A 20452-nucleotide genomic window follows, 5' to 3' on the forward strand; every position below is an offset into this window, starting at 1 on the left:
TTCTTGAAAATAAAGTTACATTTCTGCCTTTGTTTAACTCTAAATCTGATTATACGCATATTGAACTACTCAAAATGTGTATTTGTCCCATCTCAGGCAACTGTATTTCACTTTGACAAGGTTCCTAGTGGTGGTGGTTTCACTTCCGTACCAGTTCCATGATACCGATATTGATTCAATACTACAGTATATCAGCACAACTTATACATACCGTATTTTTCGGAGTATAAGTCGCACCGGCCGAAAATGCATAATAAAGAAGGAAAAAAACATATATAAGTCGCACTGGAGTATAAGTCGCATTTTTTCGGGAAATTTATTTGATAAAAGCCAACACCAAGAATAGACATTTGAAAGGCAATTTAAAATAAATAAAGAATAGTGAACAACAGGCTGAATAAGTGTACGTTATATGACGCATAAATAACCAACTGAGAACGTGCCTGGTATGTTAACGTAACATATTATGGTAAGAGTCATTCAAGTAACTATAACATATAGAACATGCTATACGTTTACCGAACAATCTGTCACTCCTAATCGCTAAATCCCATGAAATCTTATACGTCTAGTCTCTTACGTGAATGAGCTAAATAATATTATTTGATATTTTACGGCATACTTGCCAACCCTCCTGGTATACCGGGAGACTCCCGGAATTCAGCGCCTCTCCCGATAACCTCCCGGAAGAAATTTTCTCCCGATAAACTCCCGGAATTCAGCCGGAGCTGGAGGCCACGCCCCCTCCAGCTCAATGCGGACCTGAGTGGGGACAGCGGCGACAGTCTGTTTTCACGTCCGCTTTCCCACAATATAAACAGCGTGCCTGCCCAAATCACGTTATAACTGTAGAATGATCGAGGGCGAGTTCTTGGTTTCTTATGTGGGTTTATTGTTAGGCAGTTTCATTAACGTCCTCCCAGCGAGGTAACAACACACAACATCAGCAGTCACGTTTTCGTCTACCGTAAAGCAGTTCGTCTGCCGTAAACAGCAATGTTGTGACACTCTTAAACAGGACAATACTGCCATCTACTGGATAGCCTCCGGAACACTGAAATTCAAGTATTTCTTTTATTTATATGTATAATAATATAAATATATATACCCGGTATATATATATATATATATATATATATATATATATATATATATATATATATATATATATATATATATATATATAGATAGATATAGATATAGCTAGAATTCACTGAAAGTCAAGTATTTCATACATATATATATATATATATATATATATATATATATATATATATATATATATATATATATATATATACATACATATATATATATATATATATATATATATATATATATATATGAAATATATATGAAATACTCGAGTTGGGGAATTCTAGCTGTAAATATACTCCTCCCCTCTTAACCACGCCCCCAACCTCGCCCCCCGCCCCGCCCCACCCGCGACCACGCCCCACCCTACCCCCCACCTCCCGGAATCGGAGGTCTCAAGGTTGGCAAGTATGTTTTACGGTAATGTGTTAATAATTTCACATATAAGTCGCTCCTGAGTATAAGTCGCACCCCCGGCCAAACTATGAAAAAAACTGCGACTTATAGTCCGAAAAATACGGTACTTGTATTATAGTGTGGAATGTTAGAAAAGGCTCGATCAAGTAAAATTACTCAAACAGAGAACAATGGTAGGTATTAATGTTTACCCGATACCAATATTTTGGTACCGGTACCAAAATTATTTCTATACTTTTCAAAATAAAGGGGACCACAAAAAATTGCATTATTGGCTTTATTTAAACAAAAAATCTTAGGGTACATTATTTATTATTGCAAGTTTGTCCTTAAATAAAATAGTGAACATACTAGACAACTTGTCTTTTAGTAGTAAGTAAGCAAACAAAGGCTCCTCATTTAGCTGCTGATGTATGCAGTAACATATTGTGTCATTTATCATTCTATAATTTTGTCAAAATTATTAAGGACAAGTGGTAGAAAATGTATTATTAATCTACTAATTAATTTCGCATTTTACAGCTAATTTTTATCGTGCATTTATAAAAAAATAGCGTTTTTATAACAGCGTTGTTGACCTGAGTTGTGTATCTCTCTCACCACATTCAAACAAGTACTGTCAGACTCCAATGTGATTAAACACAAAACATTATGTATAAACGTATAATTTTGCATTTTACAGCAAATTTTTATCGTGCATTTATAAAAAAAAAAAATCCTACCTAGAGTTTTAATAACAGCGTTGTTGACCTGAGTTGTGTATCTCTTTGCAGAAATGACCACACCCGCAGACACAGCCACTCCCACAGTCCCTGCAGGCGCCCAGACCACCACTTTCCCAGCGTCCACAGGTGAGACCAGCAGACTGAATCAAGAAGTGTAAAAAAGTCCCGCGTGACTCACTGCTTCTTGCTCACTTCTCCGCTCTACAGTCGCCACCGCACCTTCGGCAGACGGCATGTGTGACTTTGACCACGGCCTGTGCGGGTGGACGCACGACCCGAGCGCCCCCCTCCTCTGGTCCTTGCACAGCGACGGTGAGTGTCATCATCAATCAGCGCCTACGCCCGCTCGGCTGTCGAGGAGCTGATGTTTTTCTCCATGTAGTGAGCTTTTGATGGACCGAAGGCCCGCGAGGGGCATCGGTCTTAAAGACAGCGGGGGTCGCAGGAAACGCAAACACGATGTGGTCTAGCAGCTCACAATGAGAGCGGACAAGTGTTAGCCCTTCCCGTCGCTCTGTGTACCGCACAGCTTTTATTTGTGCAACTGCAGGGAAAATCCTATTTGGCCACGGAAGATTGCACAAGCAGCAATGCATTAAAGTCTGGTTTATCAGTCTGACTGGGTGGAGACGAGGTAGGGTTTCATACAAATTAAATGGAGTCTCACTCCTCTTTATGCATCGACGCTGGATACCTTTTACAATTCCTTCAGTTACAGTCTCATTTAGACACGGATACACATGTGAGTCTGCGGCAGGAACAAGGCCCGACAACGCTGACATTAGGCCCTGTGGGGAGGCGGGGCCGGCAGTCCAACAGCGAGGCAGGGCACACCGGAGCCCGCCCCAAGATGGCGGCGACGAGGCGTGGCCTGCAGTCCAACAGCGAGGCAGGGCACACCGGAGCCCACTCCAAGATGGCGGGCTCCGGTGTGCCCTGCCTCGCTGTTGGACTGCCGGCCACGCCTCCTCGCCGCCATCTCGGAGTCGGCCCCGGCGGGGCACGCCTCGGTGTCGGTCTGCCGGCCCCGCCCCCACAAAGGCCCTTTTCCACCAAAAGCTCCTATTTTGGTTCCTGGAACCTGTGGCATACTTGGTCAACAGCCATACAGGTCACACTGAGGGTGGACATATAAACAACTTTAACACTGTTACATATATGTGCCACACTGTGAACCCACACCAAACAAGAATGACAAACACATTTCGGGAGAACATCCGCACCGTAACACAACCTAAACACAGCAGAAGAAATACCCAGAACCCCTTGCAGCACTAACTCTTCCGGGACGCTACATTATACACCCCCCGCTAATCCGCCCCCCTTCAACCCCAACCACCTCAACCTCTTCATGCTCTCTCAGGGAGAGCATGTCCCAAATTCCAAGCTGCTGTTTTGCGGCATGTTAAAAAAAAAAATAAGGCACTTTGTGACTTCAATAATAAATATGGCAGTGCCATGTTGGCATTTTTTTTCCATAACTTGAGTTGATTTATTTTGGAAAACCTTGTTACATTGTTTAATGCAGTGTTTTTCAACCACTGTGCCGCGGCACACGAGTGTGCCGTGAGATATTGTCTGGTGTGCCGTGGGAAATTATGCAACTTGACCTAATTGGTCCGAACAAATTTTTTTGCAAAACAATAATTATAATATTGAAGCTTTTATTAGTAGATTGCACAATACAGTACATATTCCGTACAATTGACCACTAAATGGTAACACCCGAATAAGTTTTTCAACTTGTTTAAGTCGGGGTCTACGTAAATCAATAATGGGCCGTTGTCTAGTGCAGTGTTTTTCAACCTTTTTTGGTATGTAAAAGGTATGTAACGCTTAAACCAAAGATACATGATAAATGGGTTATACTTGTATAGCGCTTTTCTACCTTCAAGGTACTCAAAGCACTTTGACAGTATTTCCACATTCACCCATTCACACACACATTCACACACTGATGGCGGGAGCTGCCATGCAAGGTGCTACCAGCACCCATCAGGAGCAAGGGTGAAGTGTCTTGCCCAAGGACACAACGGACGTGACTAGGATGGTAGAAGGTGGGGATTGAACCCCAGTAACCAGCAACCCTCCGATTGCTGGCACGGCCACTCTACCAACTTCGCCACACCGCCCCTGATGAACAAAAGGCAAGTCCCGCTAGGAAAAGGCACTGAAGCATAGGGAAGGCTATGCAAAACAAAAGTAAAACTGAACTGGCTACAAAGGAAACAAAAACAGAATGCTGGACGACAGCAAAAACTTACAGCGTGTGGAGCAGAGACGGCGTCCACAAAGTACATCCGTACATATGACAATCAACAGTGTCCCCACAAAGAAATATAGAGCACGCACAACTTAAATAGTCTTGATTGTGGAAACAAAGCAGGTGCGGGCAATCGAACTCAAAGGAAGGTGTGACGCTGCTACAGGAGAACACCAACAAAACAGGAAGGGTCACCAAATTAACAGCGCAAGACAGGAACTAAAGCACTACACACAGGAAACAACAACAAAAACTCAAAATAAGGCATGACAACCTCGTGGAGTTTCATTTTTTAACCTTTTCTGCTGAGGGTGTGCCTCCTTATTTTTTTTAATGAAAAAAATGTGCCTTGGTTCAAAAAAGGTTGAAAAACACTGGTTTAATGCATCCAGCGGGGCATCACAACAAAATTAGGCATAATAATGTGTTAATTCCACGACTATATATATCGGTATCGGTTGATATCGGAATCGGTAATTAAGAGTTGGAGAATATCGGATATCGGCAAAAAAGCCATTATCGGACATCTCTAGTTGTACGGTATACAGGTATTAATATAGTACCGCGATACTAATGAATCATTTTCGGTACTATACCGCCTCTGAAAAGTACAGCTCCGCTGGTATCGAATACCAGACGGCGTGGCGAAGTTGGTAGAGTGGCCGTGCCAGCAATCGGAGGGTTGCTGGTTACTGGGGTTCAATCCCCACCTTCTACCATTCAAGTCACATCCGTTGTGTCCTTGGGCAAGACACTTCACCCTTGCTCCTGATGGCTGCTGGTTAGCGCCTTGCATGGCAGCTCCCGCCATCAGTGTGTGAATGTGTGTGTGAATGGGTGAATGTGGAAATACTGTCAAAGCGCTTTGAGTACCTTGAAGGTAGAAAAGCGCTATACAAGTATAACCCATTTATCATTTATCATTTATTTATACCCAAATGAATAATAATTCATTTTCTACCACTTGTCCTTTTGACAAAATAATAGAATGGAAAATAACACAATATGTTACTGTATATGTCAGCAGACTAATGAGGAGCCTTTGTTTGCTTACTTACTACTAAAAGACAAGTTGTCTTGTATGTTCACTATTTTATTTAAGGACAAACTTGCAATAATAAACATATGTTTAATGTACCCTAAGATTTTTTAAAGCCAATAATGACATTTTTTGTGGTCCCCTTTATTTAGAAAAGTATCAAAAAGTATCTAAATAATTTTGGTACCGGTACCAAAATATTGGTATCGGGACAACACTAACAGGAGCACAAACTACATGAAAAGAACACCATGGGTCCTGTAAAAACACTTAAAAGAGGACTTTCGGTATTCCATGTCATCTATTTCTACTCCTCTTCTACCTCGGGGTGATGTTTTATACTCTTCCAAGCACTTAGACATGTATGAAGAAATGACCCCCTCTCTTTTCTACACATGAGTAGATCAAAAGAGCCGCTTTTGGCATGATATTAAACGCTCCAGAATACGGGTCCTTCTGTGTTTAAGCTTCTTTCTCTAAAGCATCGCTTTTTATATAAAGCCTAGGCCTAGAGGGATGGTCGGACCAACCTTGTTTAGAAATTCATCCTTTCCATAAAAAATTCATTTTTTCTCCCCTCACCATCTGGAGAGAATTAAAGGTCTTTTTTTTCCATCTATAGCGTGATATCACCTGGATCGTGTTCTCGGTCACCTCAAAGCAAAGGAATGACGTTTTCCTTCGGCGTGACCTCTTTGACAAGGGACTTCAAAGCGCTGTCCTTCATTGGAACGTCCAGTCGGGGGTTCCACTCCCGAGAAATCATTCCCTAACCAAAAAAAAAAAACACGCACCAAGGCTTCCTTTGATTTTGTGCAGGTGACAAAGGTCAGAAATCCAAGCCAGAGCAGGATCATTATTTCACTGCTGTCAAATCATCCTCGGTGTCTTGCTCCTCTCACGACCCACAAACTCTCTCCTACCCGTTACTGATTTTTCCCTCTTGTTTTCATGTGTGGTTGTTTTTTTTTTTTTGCCTTTTGGTTCGGGTGCGACAAGGGGTGGCACTTTCGTGACTTCTGCGGTGCTTTTTTGTGAGCTTTTGGATCTGCCTGCCGGGAGCCTTTTGGCCGTGGGGACCAGCTGCTGGGTCTCTGCCACACCAGAGTCCGTTTGGAGAGACTGGAGGAGAGGAGATGCGTATGAAGAGACAGGGCTGCGGAGCTGGCGCTGAGCGCCGGGACGGTCGGGCTTCACGGTGTCTTGGCTGAATGTGTTATGTATGCACGAGGAGTAGTGACGGCACAGTTCCACAATGGGGATATGTTGCTCTACGTTTTATTATGTATATATAATAATACACAATACTAAATATATCAACTAAACAAGAGAATGGAGTGTGACCAAAATCCAGGAGTGTGTGGTGTTAGACTAGGTGTTTTACCGTAGTGTTGAATCGAGAGGAGGTACAAGGCAAGAAGGCAGTCCGTGGGGGCAGGCAGATGGTCAGGGCGAATGGCAAGGCGTCAGAGGTCCGTGTCCAAGCGGGAGGTCGAGAATCCAAAAGGGGCAGCCAAAGAACCAGAGGGCAACAACAGGGAACAGGAACATCAGACACGGAAACAAGGAAGTCGCAGGCGGAGAGCGAGATCACTTACAAAGGATGCTTACAAAGGTAACAGAAGATTAAGATCCGGCAGGGATCCTTGGGTCCACTGGTCTTTATACAGCTCGCCCTCATCAGTCCCAGGTGTGCTGATTGCTGTTCGCCCACAGCCTTGCCGGCGTGTGGGCGTGATGCGGCCAGCGCGGGCAGGGGCGTGTCCTGGCTTGCTGCCAACGGAGGTGCTGGCAGCCCTTGCTGCAGATGACAAGCGGGATCGAGCCCGCGCCGTGACAGAATGAGCAGGTATCGGACGCTTCGGTCTCCTTGGACGCATCCTCGCTCATCCATGCGGACCGGACACTGGCCCAGAGTTAGTAGGCGGCCGAGGGTGGGTTTCGTCTCTCTTTGTTGCTTTGTTGGGTCTGCTCCTGTCTCTGGCCATGCTCCCCCCACCCCAACAGAAGATTAAGATTCGGCAAGGATCCTTGGGTCCACTGGTCTTTATACAGCTCGCCCTCATCAGTCCCAGGTGTGCTGATTGCTGTTCGCCCACAGCCTTGCCGGCGTGTGGGCGTGATGCGGCCAGCGCGGGCAGGGGCGTGTCCTGGCTTGCTGCCAACGGAGGTGCTGGCAGCCCTTGCTGCAGATGACAAGCGGGATCGAGCCCGCGCCGTGACAGAATGAGCAGGTATCGGATGCTTCGGTCTCATTGGACGCATCCTCGCTCATCCATGCGGACCGGACACTGGCCCAGAGTTGGTGGGCGGCCGAGGGTGGTGTCGTCTCTCTTTGTTGCTTTGTTGGGTCTGCTCCTGTCTCTGGCCATGCTCCCCCCACCCCAACAGAAGATTAAGATTCGGCAAGGATCCTTGGGTCCACTGGTCTTTATACAGCTCGCCCTCATCAGTCCCAGGTGTGCCGATTGCTGTTCGCCCACAGCCTTGCCGGCGTGTGGGCGTGATGCGGCCAGCGCGGGCAGGGGCGTGTCCTGGCTTGCTGCCAACGGAGGTGCTGGCAGCCCTTGCTGCAGATGACAAGCGGGATCGAGCCCACGCCGTGACAGAATGAGCAGGTATCGGACGCTTCGGTCTCCTTGGACGCATCCTCGCTCATCCATGCGGACCGGACACTGGCCCAGAGTTAGTAGGCGGCCGAGGGTGGGTTTCGTCTCTCTTTGTTGCTTTGTTGGGTCTGCTCCTGTCTCTGGCCATGCTCCCCCCACCCCAACAGAAGATTAAGATTCGGCAAGGATCCTTGGGTCCACTGGTCTTTATACAGCTCGCCCTCATCAGTCCCAGGTGTGCTGATGCGGCCAGCGCGGGCAGGGGCGTGTCCTGGCTTGCTGCCAACGGAGGTGCTGGCAGCACTTGCTGCAGATGACAAGCGGGATCGAGCCCGCGCCGTGACAGAATGAGCAGGTATCGGACGCTTCGGTCTCCTTGGACGCATCCTCGCTCATCCATGCGGACCGGACACTGGCCCAGAGTTAGTAGGCGGCCAAGGGTGGGTTTCGTCTCTCTTTGTTGCTTTGTTGGGTCTGCTCCTGTCTCTGGCCATGCTCCCCCCTCCCCAACAGAAGATTAAGATTCGGCAAGGATCCTTGGGTCCACTGGTCTTTATACAGCTCGCCCTCATCAGTCCCAGGTGTGCTGATTGCTGTTCGCCCACAGCCTTGCCGGCGTGTGGGCGTGATGCGGCCAGCGCGGGCAGGGGCGTGTCCTGGCTTGCTGCAAACGGAGGTGCTGGCAGCCCTTGCTGCAGATGACAAGCGGGATCGAGCCCGCGCCGTGACAGAATGAGCAGGTATCGGATGCTTCGGTCTCATTGGACGCATCCTCGCTCATCCATGCGGACCGGACACTGGCCCAGAGTTGGTGGGCGGCCGAGGGTGGTGTCGTCTCTCTTTGTTGTTTTGTTGGGTCTGCTCCTGTCTCTGGCCATGCTCCCCCCACCCCAGCAGACGATGGCGTGGAACACCGCAGAGGCCACCGCAGTGTGTGTGGGTGTTGCAATGATGTTTTTGTTTGGTTGCTTGTCTATGGGACGGCGTGGCGTTGTGGGTAGAGCAACTGTGCCAGAAACCTGAGGGTTGCAGGTTCGCTCCCCGCCTCTTACCATCCAAAAATCGCTGCCGTTGTGTCCTTGGGCAGGACACTTCACCCTTTGCACCGGGTGCCGCTCACACCGGTGAAATGAATGATGAATGATAGGTGGTGGTCGGAGGGGCCGTAGGCGCAAATTGCAGCCACGCTTCCGTCAGTCTACCCTAGGGCAACTGTGGCTACGAAAGTAGCTTACCACCACGAGGTGAGAATGATTGATGGGTTCAGAAAAACATGTAAAGCGACTTTGGGTACTTAGAAAAGCGCTATATAAATCCCAGGTGTGCACAATGTATATTATTTTTTGTTTTTTTCGTTGTTTTACTTCTGTGGCTGTGTGTTGAAGTGGCACTGCTGGAGTGGCAGCTGGTTGGATCAACTCTGCTCTTTTAATGTCCTTTGTGTTCTTTGATGTTTTCCCTCTTACACGCATTATGTGTGCTATGGCTATGAGGTTTTTGAGTTTTTTTCCTTGGCCTCAGTCTGGACCCCCGATTGTGATTCTGATTAGCCACAAGAATAGTGACATATTTAATCTGAGAACATGCCTGGATGCAGTGGGTCTGCTGCGAAATGGACTGGGATAGCGCTGAGGCAGCCTCCATTACGAGCTGTCTGGTCTGCAAGAATAACAACGAGGTGTGGCGGATGTTTTGCTACAGGACGACATCTTTAACACCAGGCTGAGACAGCGCAGGAAGCAGGCGCGTACACACTCAAAAGGAGGGCTAAAACTGCTGTTAAGTTTATTTTCCTCTCATGCTCACAAGAAAAAGCATGGACTCAAGGAGACACTCGGCACACACACCGTCGGGAAAGTCTGGGGAGTTGATGGTTGGCAGAGTGGGAGCTGTCAGGGCGTAAGAAGATTTGTCCCCACAGATACCGCCTGTCTAGCCTGCCAGGGGGGAAAAACACACACAGTGGAAAAGGTTATCAGTCCGGTTGCTCTAAAACCCGAGCGGGTTCTTGCTGAAAACATCCACCTCTCTTCTGGCTGCTGCTCCTGATGCACAACAGATGTTTCTTCAGAGAGAGTGTGTATACTCAGAAAAACAAAGTTGTACCTCTGTTTTCGTTCCAAGCCGACTCGAACAAAAACCAAGCAATTTTTCCCATAAGATAAAGGTTTCTAATAGAGATGTCCGATATTGGCTTTTTTGCCGATATCCGATATTCAGATATTGTCTAACTCTTAATTACTGATTCCGATATCAACCGATACCGATATATACAGTCGTGGAATTAACACATTATTATGCCTAATTTTGTTGTGATGCCCCGCTGGATGCATTCAACAATGTAACAAGGTTTTCCAAAATAAATCAACTCAAGTTATGTAAAAAAAAAAATGCCAACATGGCACTGCCATATTTATTATTGAAGTCACAAAGTGCATTATTTTTTTTTAACATGCCTCAAAACAGCAGCTTGGAATTTGGGACATGCTCTCCCTGAGAGAGCATGAGGAGGTTGAGGTGGGCAAGGTTGGGGGGGGGGGGGGGTATATTGTAGCGTCCCGGAAGAGTTAGTGCTGCAAGGGGTTCTGGGTATTTGTTCTGTTGTGTTTATGTTGTGTTACAGTGCGGATGTTCTCCCGAAATGTTTAACAGTGCTAAAGTTGTTTATACGGTCACCCTCAGTGTGACCTGTATGGCTGTTGACCAAGTATGCCTTGCATTGTGAAAAGCCGTAGATATAATGTGACTGGGCCGGCACGCAAAGGCAGTGCCTTTAAGGTTTATTGGCGCTCTGTACTTCTCCCTACGTCTGTGTACACAGCGGAATTTTAAAAAGTCATAAATTTTACTTTTTGAAACCGATAATTTTGAAACCGATACAGATAATTTCCGATATTACATTTCAAAGTATTTATCGGCCGATAATATCGGCAGTCCGATTTTATCGGACATCTTTAGTTTCTAATTCGCTACCCAAGGTACAAGACTATACACACAGGATCTGATTTAATAAAGGTTTGCGTGTACTAAAAAAAAAATTTAACATATTGTCTATTCAGCAACATCATTTTATAGCTGCAAGAGGACTTGAGGACCTATTAAAACGAATTCAATTGATGTGTTTTGGCGTCATGTAATATTTTTTTAATGACGTTGGTTTATTTCACATCGAATATTTATTATTAAAATATTTCTTATATGAAACGTTTTAAGTGTGCATTTTTTGCATCTTCAGCCGGAGAAAGTGCAGCCTCTCTCTAATGAGCGCACCTTCAGCTGTAAAAAAAATTACATTAAAAAAATTAATAAAAAGTGGTTTTAATGGAGATGCACTGCAGAACTGCTTCTAAAATGCCCATAAAAAGTGGTAGATGTCTCCTGCATATTTTAAAAGATAAAAGTGAAAAGCTCATTTTATTTTCACTCGTATACAAAACATTCTAACTTGGATTGTTTCCCTGGCGTCGAGACTCTCCCGAAGGACAGTGCAGCGAAGACACAACAAACTCCCTTCTTGTCTCTCATGGACACACACCTGTTGTTGTTGACTTTGGACTAGCGACTGCACGACATCAAGGCCGCAGAACAGAGACACACTGCAGGCTTACACACAAACATGCATCCACAAAAATATACGCCACACACATACATACCCAAACCCCCCAAATCCAACGCCCTTGACGCAAATCCCATAAGGGTGATGAAAGGATGGTCAGTGCCTGAGAGCTGCGGCCTACCACCATGACCCCGCACTCCCTTCCCTCTGTTGCTAGATATCTCGAGATGTACGTTGTAATATGTATACACTACCGTTCAAAAGTTTGGTGTCACCCAAACAATTTTGTGGAATAGCCTTCATTTCTAAGAACAAGAATAGACTGTCGAGTTTCAGATGAAAGTTCTCTTTTTCTGGCCATTTTGAGCGTTTAATTGACCCCACAAATGTGATGCTCCAGAAACTCAATCTGCTCAAAGGAAGGTCAGTTTTGTAACTTCTGTAACGAGCTAAACTGTTTTCAGATGTGTGAACATGATTGCACAAGGGTTTTCTAATCATCAATTAGCCTTCTGAGCCAATGAGCAAACACATTGTACCATTAGAACACTGGAGTGATAGTTGCTGGAAATGGGCCTCTATACACCTATGTAGATATTGCACCAAAAACCAGACATTTGCAGCTAGAATAGTCATTTACCACATTAGCAATGTACAGAGTGTATTTCTTTAAAGTTAAGACTAGTTTAAAGTTATCTTCATTGAAAAGTACAGTGCTTTTCCTTCAAAAATAAGAACATTTCAATGTGACCCCAAACTTTTGAACGGTAGTGTGTGTGCTTTGCTATGGAGGTTTTTTCCCACTCCAGACTGGGCCCCTTTAGGAGCCCAGTCTAGATTGTAATTTTTTACTCATCCTTCCCCAGCGTTTTACCTTTTTCCCCATCTTTTACGGGGCGCCTTGTGGTGACCCATCAGCGTTCCTGTACACTGTTTGTTTGTCTAATCTTGAACGGGTTTGTGCTGAAAACAAAGTTTTGTTGTACTTGTGCAATGACAATAAAGACCTATCCTATCCTCTCCTATAAAAAAACGCATAATAACATGAATGTGCCGTAAACGAGTGTCTCCATGGTGATGCCTCATATAGTACACACAAAATCCTCATTTTAATAAGGCGGTATTCACTTCTTTACACTTGGACACGCAGACTTAGCAACTCACACGTAACAAGCCTACTAATAATAGTGCACGCAATTTTATAGATTGCACATGCTTTTTAGCGCGTGGTGTTTGGATCCTAGTAAATCAGGCCCTAAGTCTTCCAACTTTGATTCGCCATAACCGTGTGTTTAATCTATTGAATCATTTCCACAAGCCTCTTTACAGTATCTATCTTTCCATACAAAAATATGACTAATCTCTGCTGCAACTTGCGAGCCTTTGAGTGTGCGAAGAAATGCGAGGCATCAAAATAAGTCGGACTTTTCCGGAGTGGAAGTCATCAAACTGCTGTGCCATGAGGAGTGATGGTCCCCAAGGGTCCTTTGGATAGTTTTGCTCCGCTGTAAAAACGGAGGTCTCCCAGGACCTATTCTTCCATGTTGATTGTTTGGAGGGAGCGCAACTATTGTGCAGCGGTGATGTTGTTCCTGTTAGTAACTAATGACCAGTGTTTTCTTTGTGGCGCTGATTGTGTGAAACGTATCGCTGGGGCTCCCTTTAAACACACTCGTGATTGATGACGATAATTATTGCATCGCGACAGTTTATGCCTACTTTTTATGGCCTCCAGGGTAAGTTAGTTTTATTTGTGAGAGCAAAATAATTGAATGACCTTAAGTAATGAATTTTGCATAGGACTTAATATTAAAACCGTAAATAATCTCTTATGGTTCCTCTTGTGCAGAGCTCAACAGTCATCTATACATCGAGGCCAGCCCGAAGACCGAGCAGCAGCCAGCCCGCCTCCTGAGCCCCATGGTGGCGGCCGACACTGGGCCCATCTGCCTTCTCTTTTCCTACCAAATGTGGGGGGAGGCCCAGGGGCACCTGAGGGTCCTGCTGCGGGACGCCCATAATGAGGATACCGTCCTGTGGACCCTGAAAGATGACCAGGGCCCGGTCTGGAAGGAGGGCCGCACCATCCTACCTCGCTCGCCGAAAGAATACCAGGTAGAGATGAACCTCACAAGCTTTGTCGACCCAGTTCGGACTTTAATAATACTCGTGTACAGTAACACGCTTTCGGTGTTACTGTACAAAAAAAGGTAAAATAACCGAAAACATGTTTTATATTGTAGTTTCTTCAAAACAGCCACCCTTTGCTCTGATTACTGCTTTGCACACTCTTGGCATTCTCTCGATGAGCTTCAACCACACCTGTGAAGTGAAAGCCATTTCTTGAAGCTCATCGAGAGAATGCCATGAGTGTGCAAATAAGTAATCAGAGCAAAGGGTGGCTATTTTGAAGAAACTAGAATATAAAACATGTTTTCGGTTATTTCACATTTTTTTGTTAAGTACATAACTCCACAAAATCGATTCGAATTCGAATCACGATTCTCACGTTGTGCGATTCAGAATCGATTCTCATTTTAAAAAAATAGATTTTTTTTTTTTAAATTTATTTATTTATTTAATTTTTTTTTATATATTTTTTTTAAATCAATCAATCCAACAAAACAATACACAGCAATACCATAACAATGCAATCCAATTCCAAAACCAAACCCGACCCAGCAACACTCAGAACTGCAATAAACAGAGCAATTGAGAGGAGACACAAACACGACACAGAACAAACCAAAAGTAGTGAAACAAAAATGAATATTATCAACAACAGTATCAATATTAGTTACAATTTCAACATAGCAGTGATTAAAAATCTCTCATTGACATTATCATTAGACATTTATAAAAAATGTAAAAAAAGAACAATAGTGTCACAGTGGCTTACACTTGCATCGCATCTCATAAGCTTGACAACACACTGTGTCCAATATTTTCACAAAGATAAAATAAGTCATATTTTTGGTTCATTTAATAGTTAAAACAAATTTACATTATTGCGATCAGTCGATAAAACATTGTCCTTTACCGTTATGAAAGCTTTTTACAAAAATCTACTACTCTGCTTGCATGTCAGCAGACTGGGGTAGATCCTGCTGAAATCCTATGTATTGAATGAATAGAGAATCCTTTTGAATCGGGAAAAAAATCATTTTTGAATCGAGAATCGTGTTGAATTGAAAAAAAATCGATATTGAATCGAATCGTGGGACACCCAAAGATTCACAGCCCTAATATATATGTACACACACATACTGGATAGTACGGCTGGGGAAGTTATTAATAGCACACCCAGTGTTAGATCACACGCAACAGGGCCATTAATAGTACTCGCTAATTTATTGTTTGCACACGCTGTTTAGTGTCTGATATTTGGAACTTAGTAAATACGGCCCTATATCTTTAGGGGAAGTGTTCGGCCACACTACAAACCTAAATAGTACGGCTGTAAATCTGTCACAATGACAGCGTTCTAAGCGATGTCAAATTAGCAATTTTCTCTATGGACTTTTGAATGGACGCGAACTATAAACTTTTACAGAGGACATGCAAACTGACTGCTGAAGTATTATTTGTATTCATGAGGCAATTCAGTCCATTAAAGAAAAATAAAAGAGCACCACCACCGCATTGATGACCGGTCGCCATAATCATGTACCCCCTCTCCGCCAAGTGGATGTGGCCCATAACGAGTGCTTAAAGTGTTTATGGGCCAAGCCAAGCCCATAAACCCACGGGATAGACTGTCGATGGGATTCAAAATAACCCACACTGCCTCCTCGAGCTGCATGATTGTTTAGAGATGCATTTTCCAGAGCCATCACACTCATGTTCTCATGAAATAGTAAGTTGCTCGCGAGCGAGGAGGAAGATGATTGCAAGTATGAGTTGTAGCTCTGAAATCGCAAGCACTCCATTAAGTTTTCATCCCGTCTCGCTCCTCCACTGACATCCTTCCCGCGTCCCCCTTCTCTGCTGGTTCAGGTCGTGATGGAGGGCTTCTTTGCGCACGGCACCAGAGGACACGTCTGGATCGACAACATCCACATGAGCTCCAGTACGCCGCTGGAGGAGTGTACACGTAAGTGTGACAAAACCACCGCCCACAGTACTTTTACGTGTTATTTGACACACCAGTCCTCCGAATCCCCCCGCTTAGGCGTCAATAATGCACGTGAAGTAATAAACACCCCCGACGCGCTTTATTCCAAGACACCGTGGATGAAAGCCACAAAGCGAGCGAAGGCGGAGCATTATAAAAGTCCTCCACTACAAAAAAAGAAGAATAGGAAAAGTAGGCCATAAACGCCCTGTGGGCCCCCGCAATGCTAATCTATGTTTCATTAGATTTCTATTCTTCTCTTTCTCTCCTCCCTCCATCTCTTACGCGCACAAGCCGGTCGTATTTGTAAACAGAGCTTTTTCCCGAGCTGTCAAAGGGAATTACTCGGCAGGCTGTTTCCAAAGTAAATTTTCGGAGCGGCTGGCGCGAGCGGGAGAGCCGATCGCGGCCTCCTTAATCTGGCCGGAGTCTGGCTTTAGAGGGGGTCTTAAGCAGATCAGAGGCCGAGCTAGAAGCTCCGGCCGTCATCGTTTTAGCGCCGGACCACGGTGTGGAGAAGGCGTCGTCTCGTGTGTGCACACGCATCAATCTTGGAAGAGTGTGTGTGTGTGTGTGTGTGTGTGTGTGCCTTGAGAGTCTACCAGCTCAGCAGTTAGGAAGACAAAGATGACAGCCAAGCTCAGCTCCCCAAAGCATGCTGGGATTCCGCTTATCACCCGACATGGTGGAATCTTTCACAGTGCGTTCCTGCCAATGGAAAAAACATTTTTACACCACTCCACATACACGTGGTGGGTGGAGCAACTCTTAAATGTGGGCGTTTCCTATCAAATCAGTATCAAAATCAAGAATCAGAAATACTTTATTAATCCCCGAGAGGAAATTAAGATTTTCAGCACAATCCCATTTAAGAGCAGACAAACATTACAGGGAGACAGAACAGGATCGCTGATGGGTCTGCCAACTTCCGGCGCCCCTTACAAAAAAGGTGAGAAACAGGTCAACACTGGGGAGGGGTGAGAAGAAAAAAAATTCAGTCTAAGCCTGGGTCCTGGAGATGGGGTCCAGACTGAGGCCAAGGAAAAAGACAAAACCTCATAGCCATAGCAGACATAAGTATGTGTGTAAGAGGGAAACATCAAAGAACACAAAGGATATTAAAGACATTAAAAAAGCAGAGCTGATGCAACCAGCCACTTCTACATACAGCTACAAAAGTACAACAAAGACAACAACAAAAAATCATATACACTGTGGTGGCCTCTGCGGTGTTCCACGCCATTGTCTGCTGGGGTGGGGGGAACATGGCCAGAGAGAGGAGCGGACCCAACAAAGCAACCAAGAGAGACGACTCCACCCTCGGCCGCCCACCAACTCTCGGCCAGTGCCCAGTCTGCATGGATGAGCGGATGCATCTAAGGCAGGGGTGTCCAAACTTTTTCCACTGAGGGCCGCAAATGGAAAAATTAAAGCATGTGGGGGCCATTTTGATATTTTTCATATTCAAACCTTAACAAAATATATGGATTTTTTTGTATTTATTTTACCTTTAGGGGTTCCGGGGACCATAAAGGGTCTAAGTTATTAAAATGTTAAAAATAAGTCTAATTTGTATTATTATTTTTTATTTAACGCTTACAGTGAATCTCTATATCAACTTTAAAAAAAAAAAACACAACTTTGTTTTTTATAGTAAAACTGAAATATGCAGTATTTAGTAATTAGAGACCTAAAATATAAATAATGCAGGACACCATTGATTTTAATTATTTAATATTTTTGAGTAATCACAGTGAAAAGATAAATAAAATACCACTAAATATATTTGGGATCCAAAAGGTGCCCCACTCATAAAGTGATACATTTTTATTAGTTTTTTTGGTTTTTTTTTACTTTCAACACTTAAGTTACGAGATCAACTTCAGATATATCTGTCGATATTACGTTTGAACTATTATTTTGTTTGTTTTATGCTCTTTTGTCAAATAAAACTTAGTTTTTATATGGCAACCACACAATATATGCAATATTTACCACATAAAATATTTTAAAGCGAAAAATTTGAACTAATTGGAGCTTTGAATATAATTCATTATAACATGGATTTTTTTGTCCTTATTTTTTTTTTTGAGCAGTGGCAAAAAAAGAAAAAGAAAGAAAGACAAAAGAAAAGAAAACCAGCCTGCATGGCAGATTTTGTGTCAACATTGCAACTTTTTCTCGTTAGATTTCACCTCATTCCACTTTTTTTAATGTTCATTTTTATTTTTTGCAATAGCATATCCAGAATGTGTGGCGGGCCGGTAAACAATTAGCTGCGGGCCGCAAATGGCCCCCGGGCCGCACTTTGGACACCCCTGATCTAAGGAGACCGAGATGTCCGATACCTGCTCATTTAGCCAAGACGCTGTGAAGCTTGTCTCGGCGCTAGCTCCGCAGCACCGTCTCTTCATCCGCATCTCCTCCAGTCTCTCCAAACGGACTCTGGTGTGGCAGAGACCCAGCAGCTGGTCTCCATGGCCAAAAGGCTCCCGGGAGGCAGATCCAGAAGTTCACAACTGCCCTTCTGCCTATTTGATCGCACGGAATAAGTCCACACAACTTTATATTGCACTTGAAGTTTGGATGCAGTGTGCACCACACTTGATAACATGAGAAAATAAACATCCACATATCTGTTCTGATTGCTTCAAGTGAGACACCTGGAAACGTCCGTTGAGATGAGGATAAAAAAGGACCTTAATGCCACTCTGTATTAACTATCAAAAGTTGAAATGCACCTTGACCGTGTTTGAACATCCTAGTACTAACGGACAATTTCATCTGAATCGTGACCATTAGACTATGTGACTGTTTATTAGAAAATACACACAGTCGTGGTCAAAAGTTTACATACACTTGTAAAGAACATAATGTCATGGCTGTCTTGCGTTTCCAATCATTTCTACAACTCTTATTTTTTTGTGATGGAGTGATTGGAGCACATACTTGTTGGTCACAAAAAACATTCATGAAGTTTCTTTCTTTTATGAATTTATTTATTTGGTTACATGTCCCTTGGCATCACATGGACAAAGATAAGACCTTCTGGAGGAAAGTTCTGTGGTCAGATGAAACAAAAATTGAGCTGTTTGGCCACAAGCTGAGGCCTTTAATCCCAGGAACACCATCCCTACCGTCAAGCATGGTGGTGGTAGTATTAAGCTCTGGGCCTGTTTTGCTGCCAATTGAACTGGTGCTTTACAAAGAGTAAATGGGACAATGAAAAGGGAGGATTACCTCTAAATTCTTCAGGACAACCTAAAATCATCATTCCAGAGGTTGGGTCTTGGGCGCAGTTGGGTGTTCCAACAGGACAATGACCCCAAACACACGTCAAAAGTGGTAAAGGAATGGCTAAATCAGGCTAGAATTTAGGTTTTAGAATGGCCTTCCCAAAGTCCTGACTTAAACATGTGGACAATGCCGAAGAAACAAGTCAATATATCAGAAATCCAACAAAATTAGCTGAACTGCACCAATTTTGTCAATTGGAGTGGTCAAAAATTCAACCAGAAGCTTGCCAGAAGCTTGTGGATGGCTACCAAAAGCGCCTTATTGCAGTGAAAATGGCCAAGGGACATGTAACCAAATATTAACATTGCTGTATGTATACTTTTGACCCAGCAGATTTGGTCACATTTTCAGTAGACCCATAATAAATTCATAAAAGAACCAAACTTCATGAATGTTTTTTGTGACCAACAAGTATGTGCTCCAATCACTACCACAAAAAAATAAGAGTTGTAGAAATTATTGGAAACTCAAGACAGCCATGACATGATGTTCTTTACAAGTGTATGTCAACTTTTGACCACAACTGTATCACACGTAGACTCTTACAATTGATTATATTGGGTTTTTTTGGCAGTTAATATCAAACTGTCAGCTGCACACACACAAAGTTGTCCATGCACCTCCCACAGAAGCATCACGGCTTCACAAATATTTATACAAAACAGAAATCATGTCATCACAAATGAAATCGGTAAGAGTTTCATCTACTGATTATTGTTCACGTCCAGCCAGGAAGAAGACGCTGTTGTAGCGTGCATACACTCTACATCACCCTGACAACACCTACACCATTTAGTGCGGCCTGGATTGACATGGCCTTTTCAAAAAAATTTCATGGATTTTCCACTGACATTCACAAGTGCTGGTAAAGCTCCACGTTCTATGATTTTCACACAACCAAGAAAAAAAACACATATTGGCAAAGTCATTCCAGCTCTTTGACACCAAAAAAGAAGAATGCTTTGTTTTTCTATTTTCTTTTTTGCATTTTAAAATACACATATTAAAAAAAGGGTCGTTTTTAATTTTTTTTATTTCCATTCTTGAAAAGACAATTTATTTACATAACCCAAACATACACAAGTGAATGTCATTGAAAAATCTATGAGATTGATAATACTTCAATTTTGAAAAGGCCATATCAATACGGGCTAGATGATATATGTGTTGTCATTAGGGATGTCCGATAATGGCTTTTTGCCGATATCCGATATTCCGATATTGTCCAACTCTTTAATTACCGATACCGATATATACAGTCGTGGAATTAACACATTATTATGCCTAATTTGGACAACCAGGTATGGTGAAGATAAGGTACTTTTCAAAAAAAATTA

The 20452-nt window shown here is 43.8% G+C and overlaps 1 protein-coding gene across 3 annotated transcripts in view; it reads left to right on the top strand.

Annotated features, from left to right (window-relative positions):
• nrp2a (neuropilin 2a) overlaps positions 1–20452 on the top strand; it is a 199613-nt gene that overhangs the window by 153380 nt on the left and 25781 nt on the right. For all 3 annotated transcript variants that reach the window (XM_062060193.1, XM_062060213.1, XM_062060202.1), the window contains 4 exons: positions 2286–2363; positions 2445–2549; positions 13554–13819; positions 15701–15797. In XM_062060193.1, coding sequence (XP_061916177.1) covers positions 2286–2363; positions 2445–2549; positions 13554–13819; positions 15701–15797 — 546 coding nt within the window. The remainder of the gene's footprint in view (positions 1–2285; positions 2364–2444; positions 2550–13553; positions 13820–15700; positions 15798–20452) is intronic.

This window comes from Entelurus aequoreus, linkage group LG01 (genome assembly GCF_033978785.1).
Source record: "Entelurus aequoreus isolate RoL-2023_Sb linkage group LG01, RoL_Eaeq_v1.1, whole genome shotgun sequence".
Taxonomy (NCBI): domain Eukaryota; kingdom Metazoa; phylum Chordata; class Actinopteri; order Syngnathiformes; family Syngnathidae; genus Entelurus; species Entelurus aequoreus.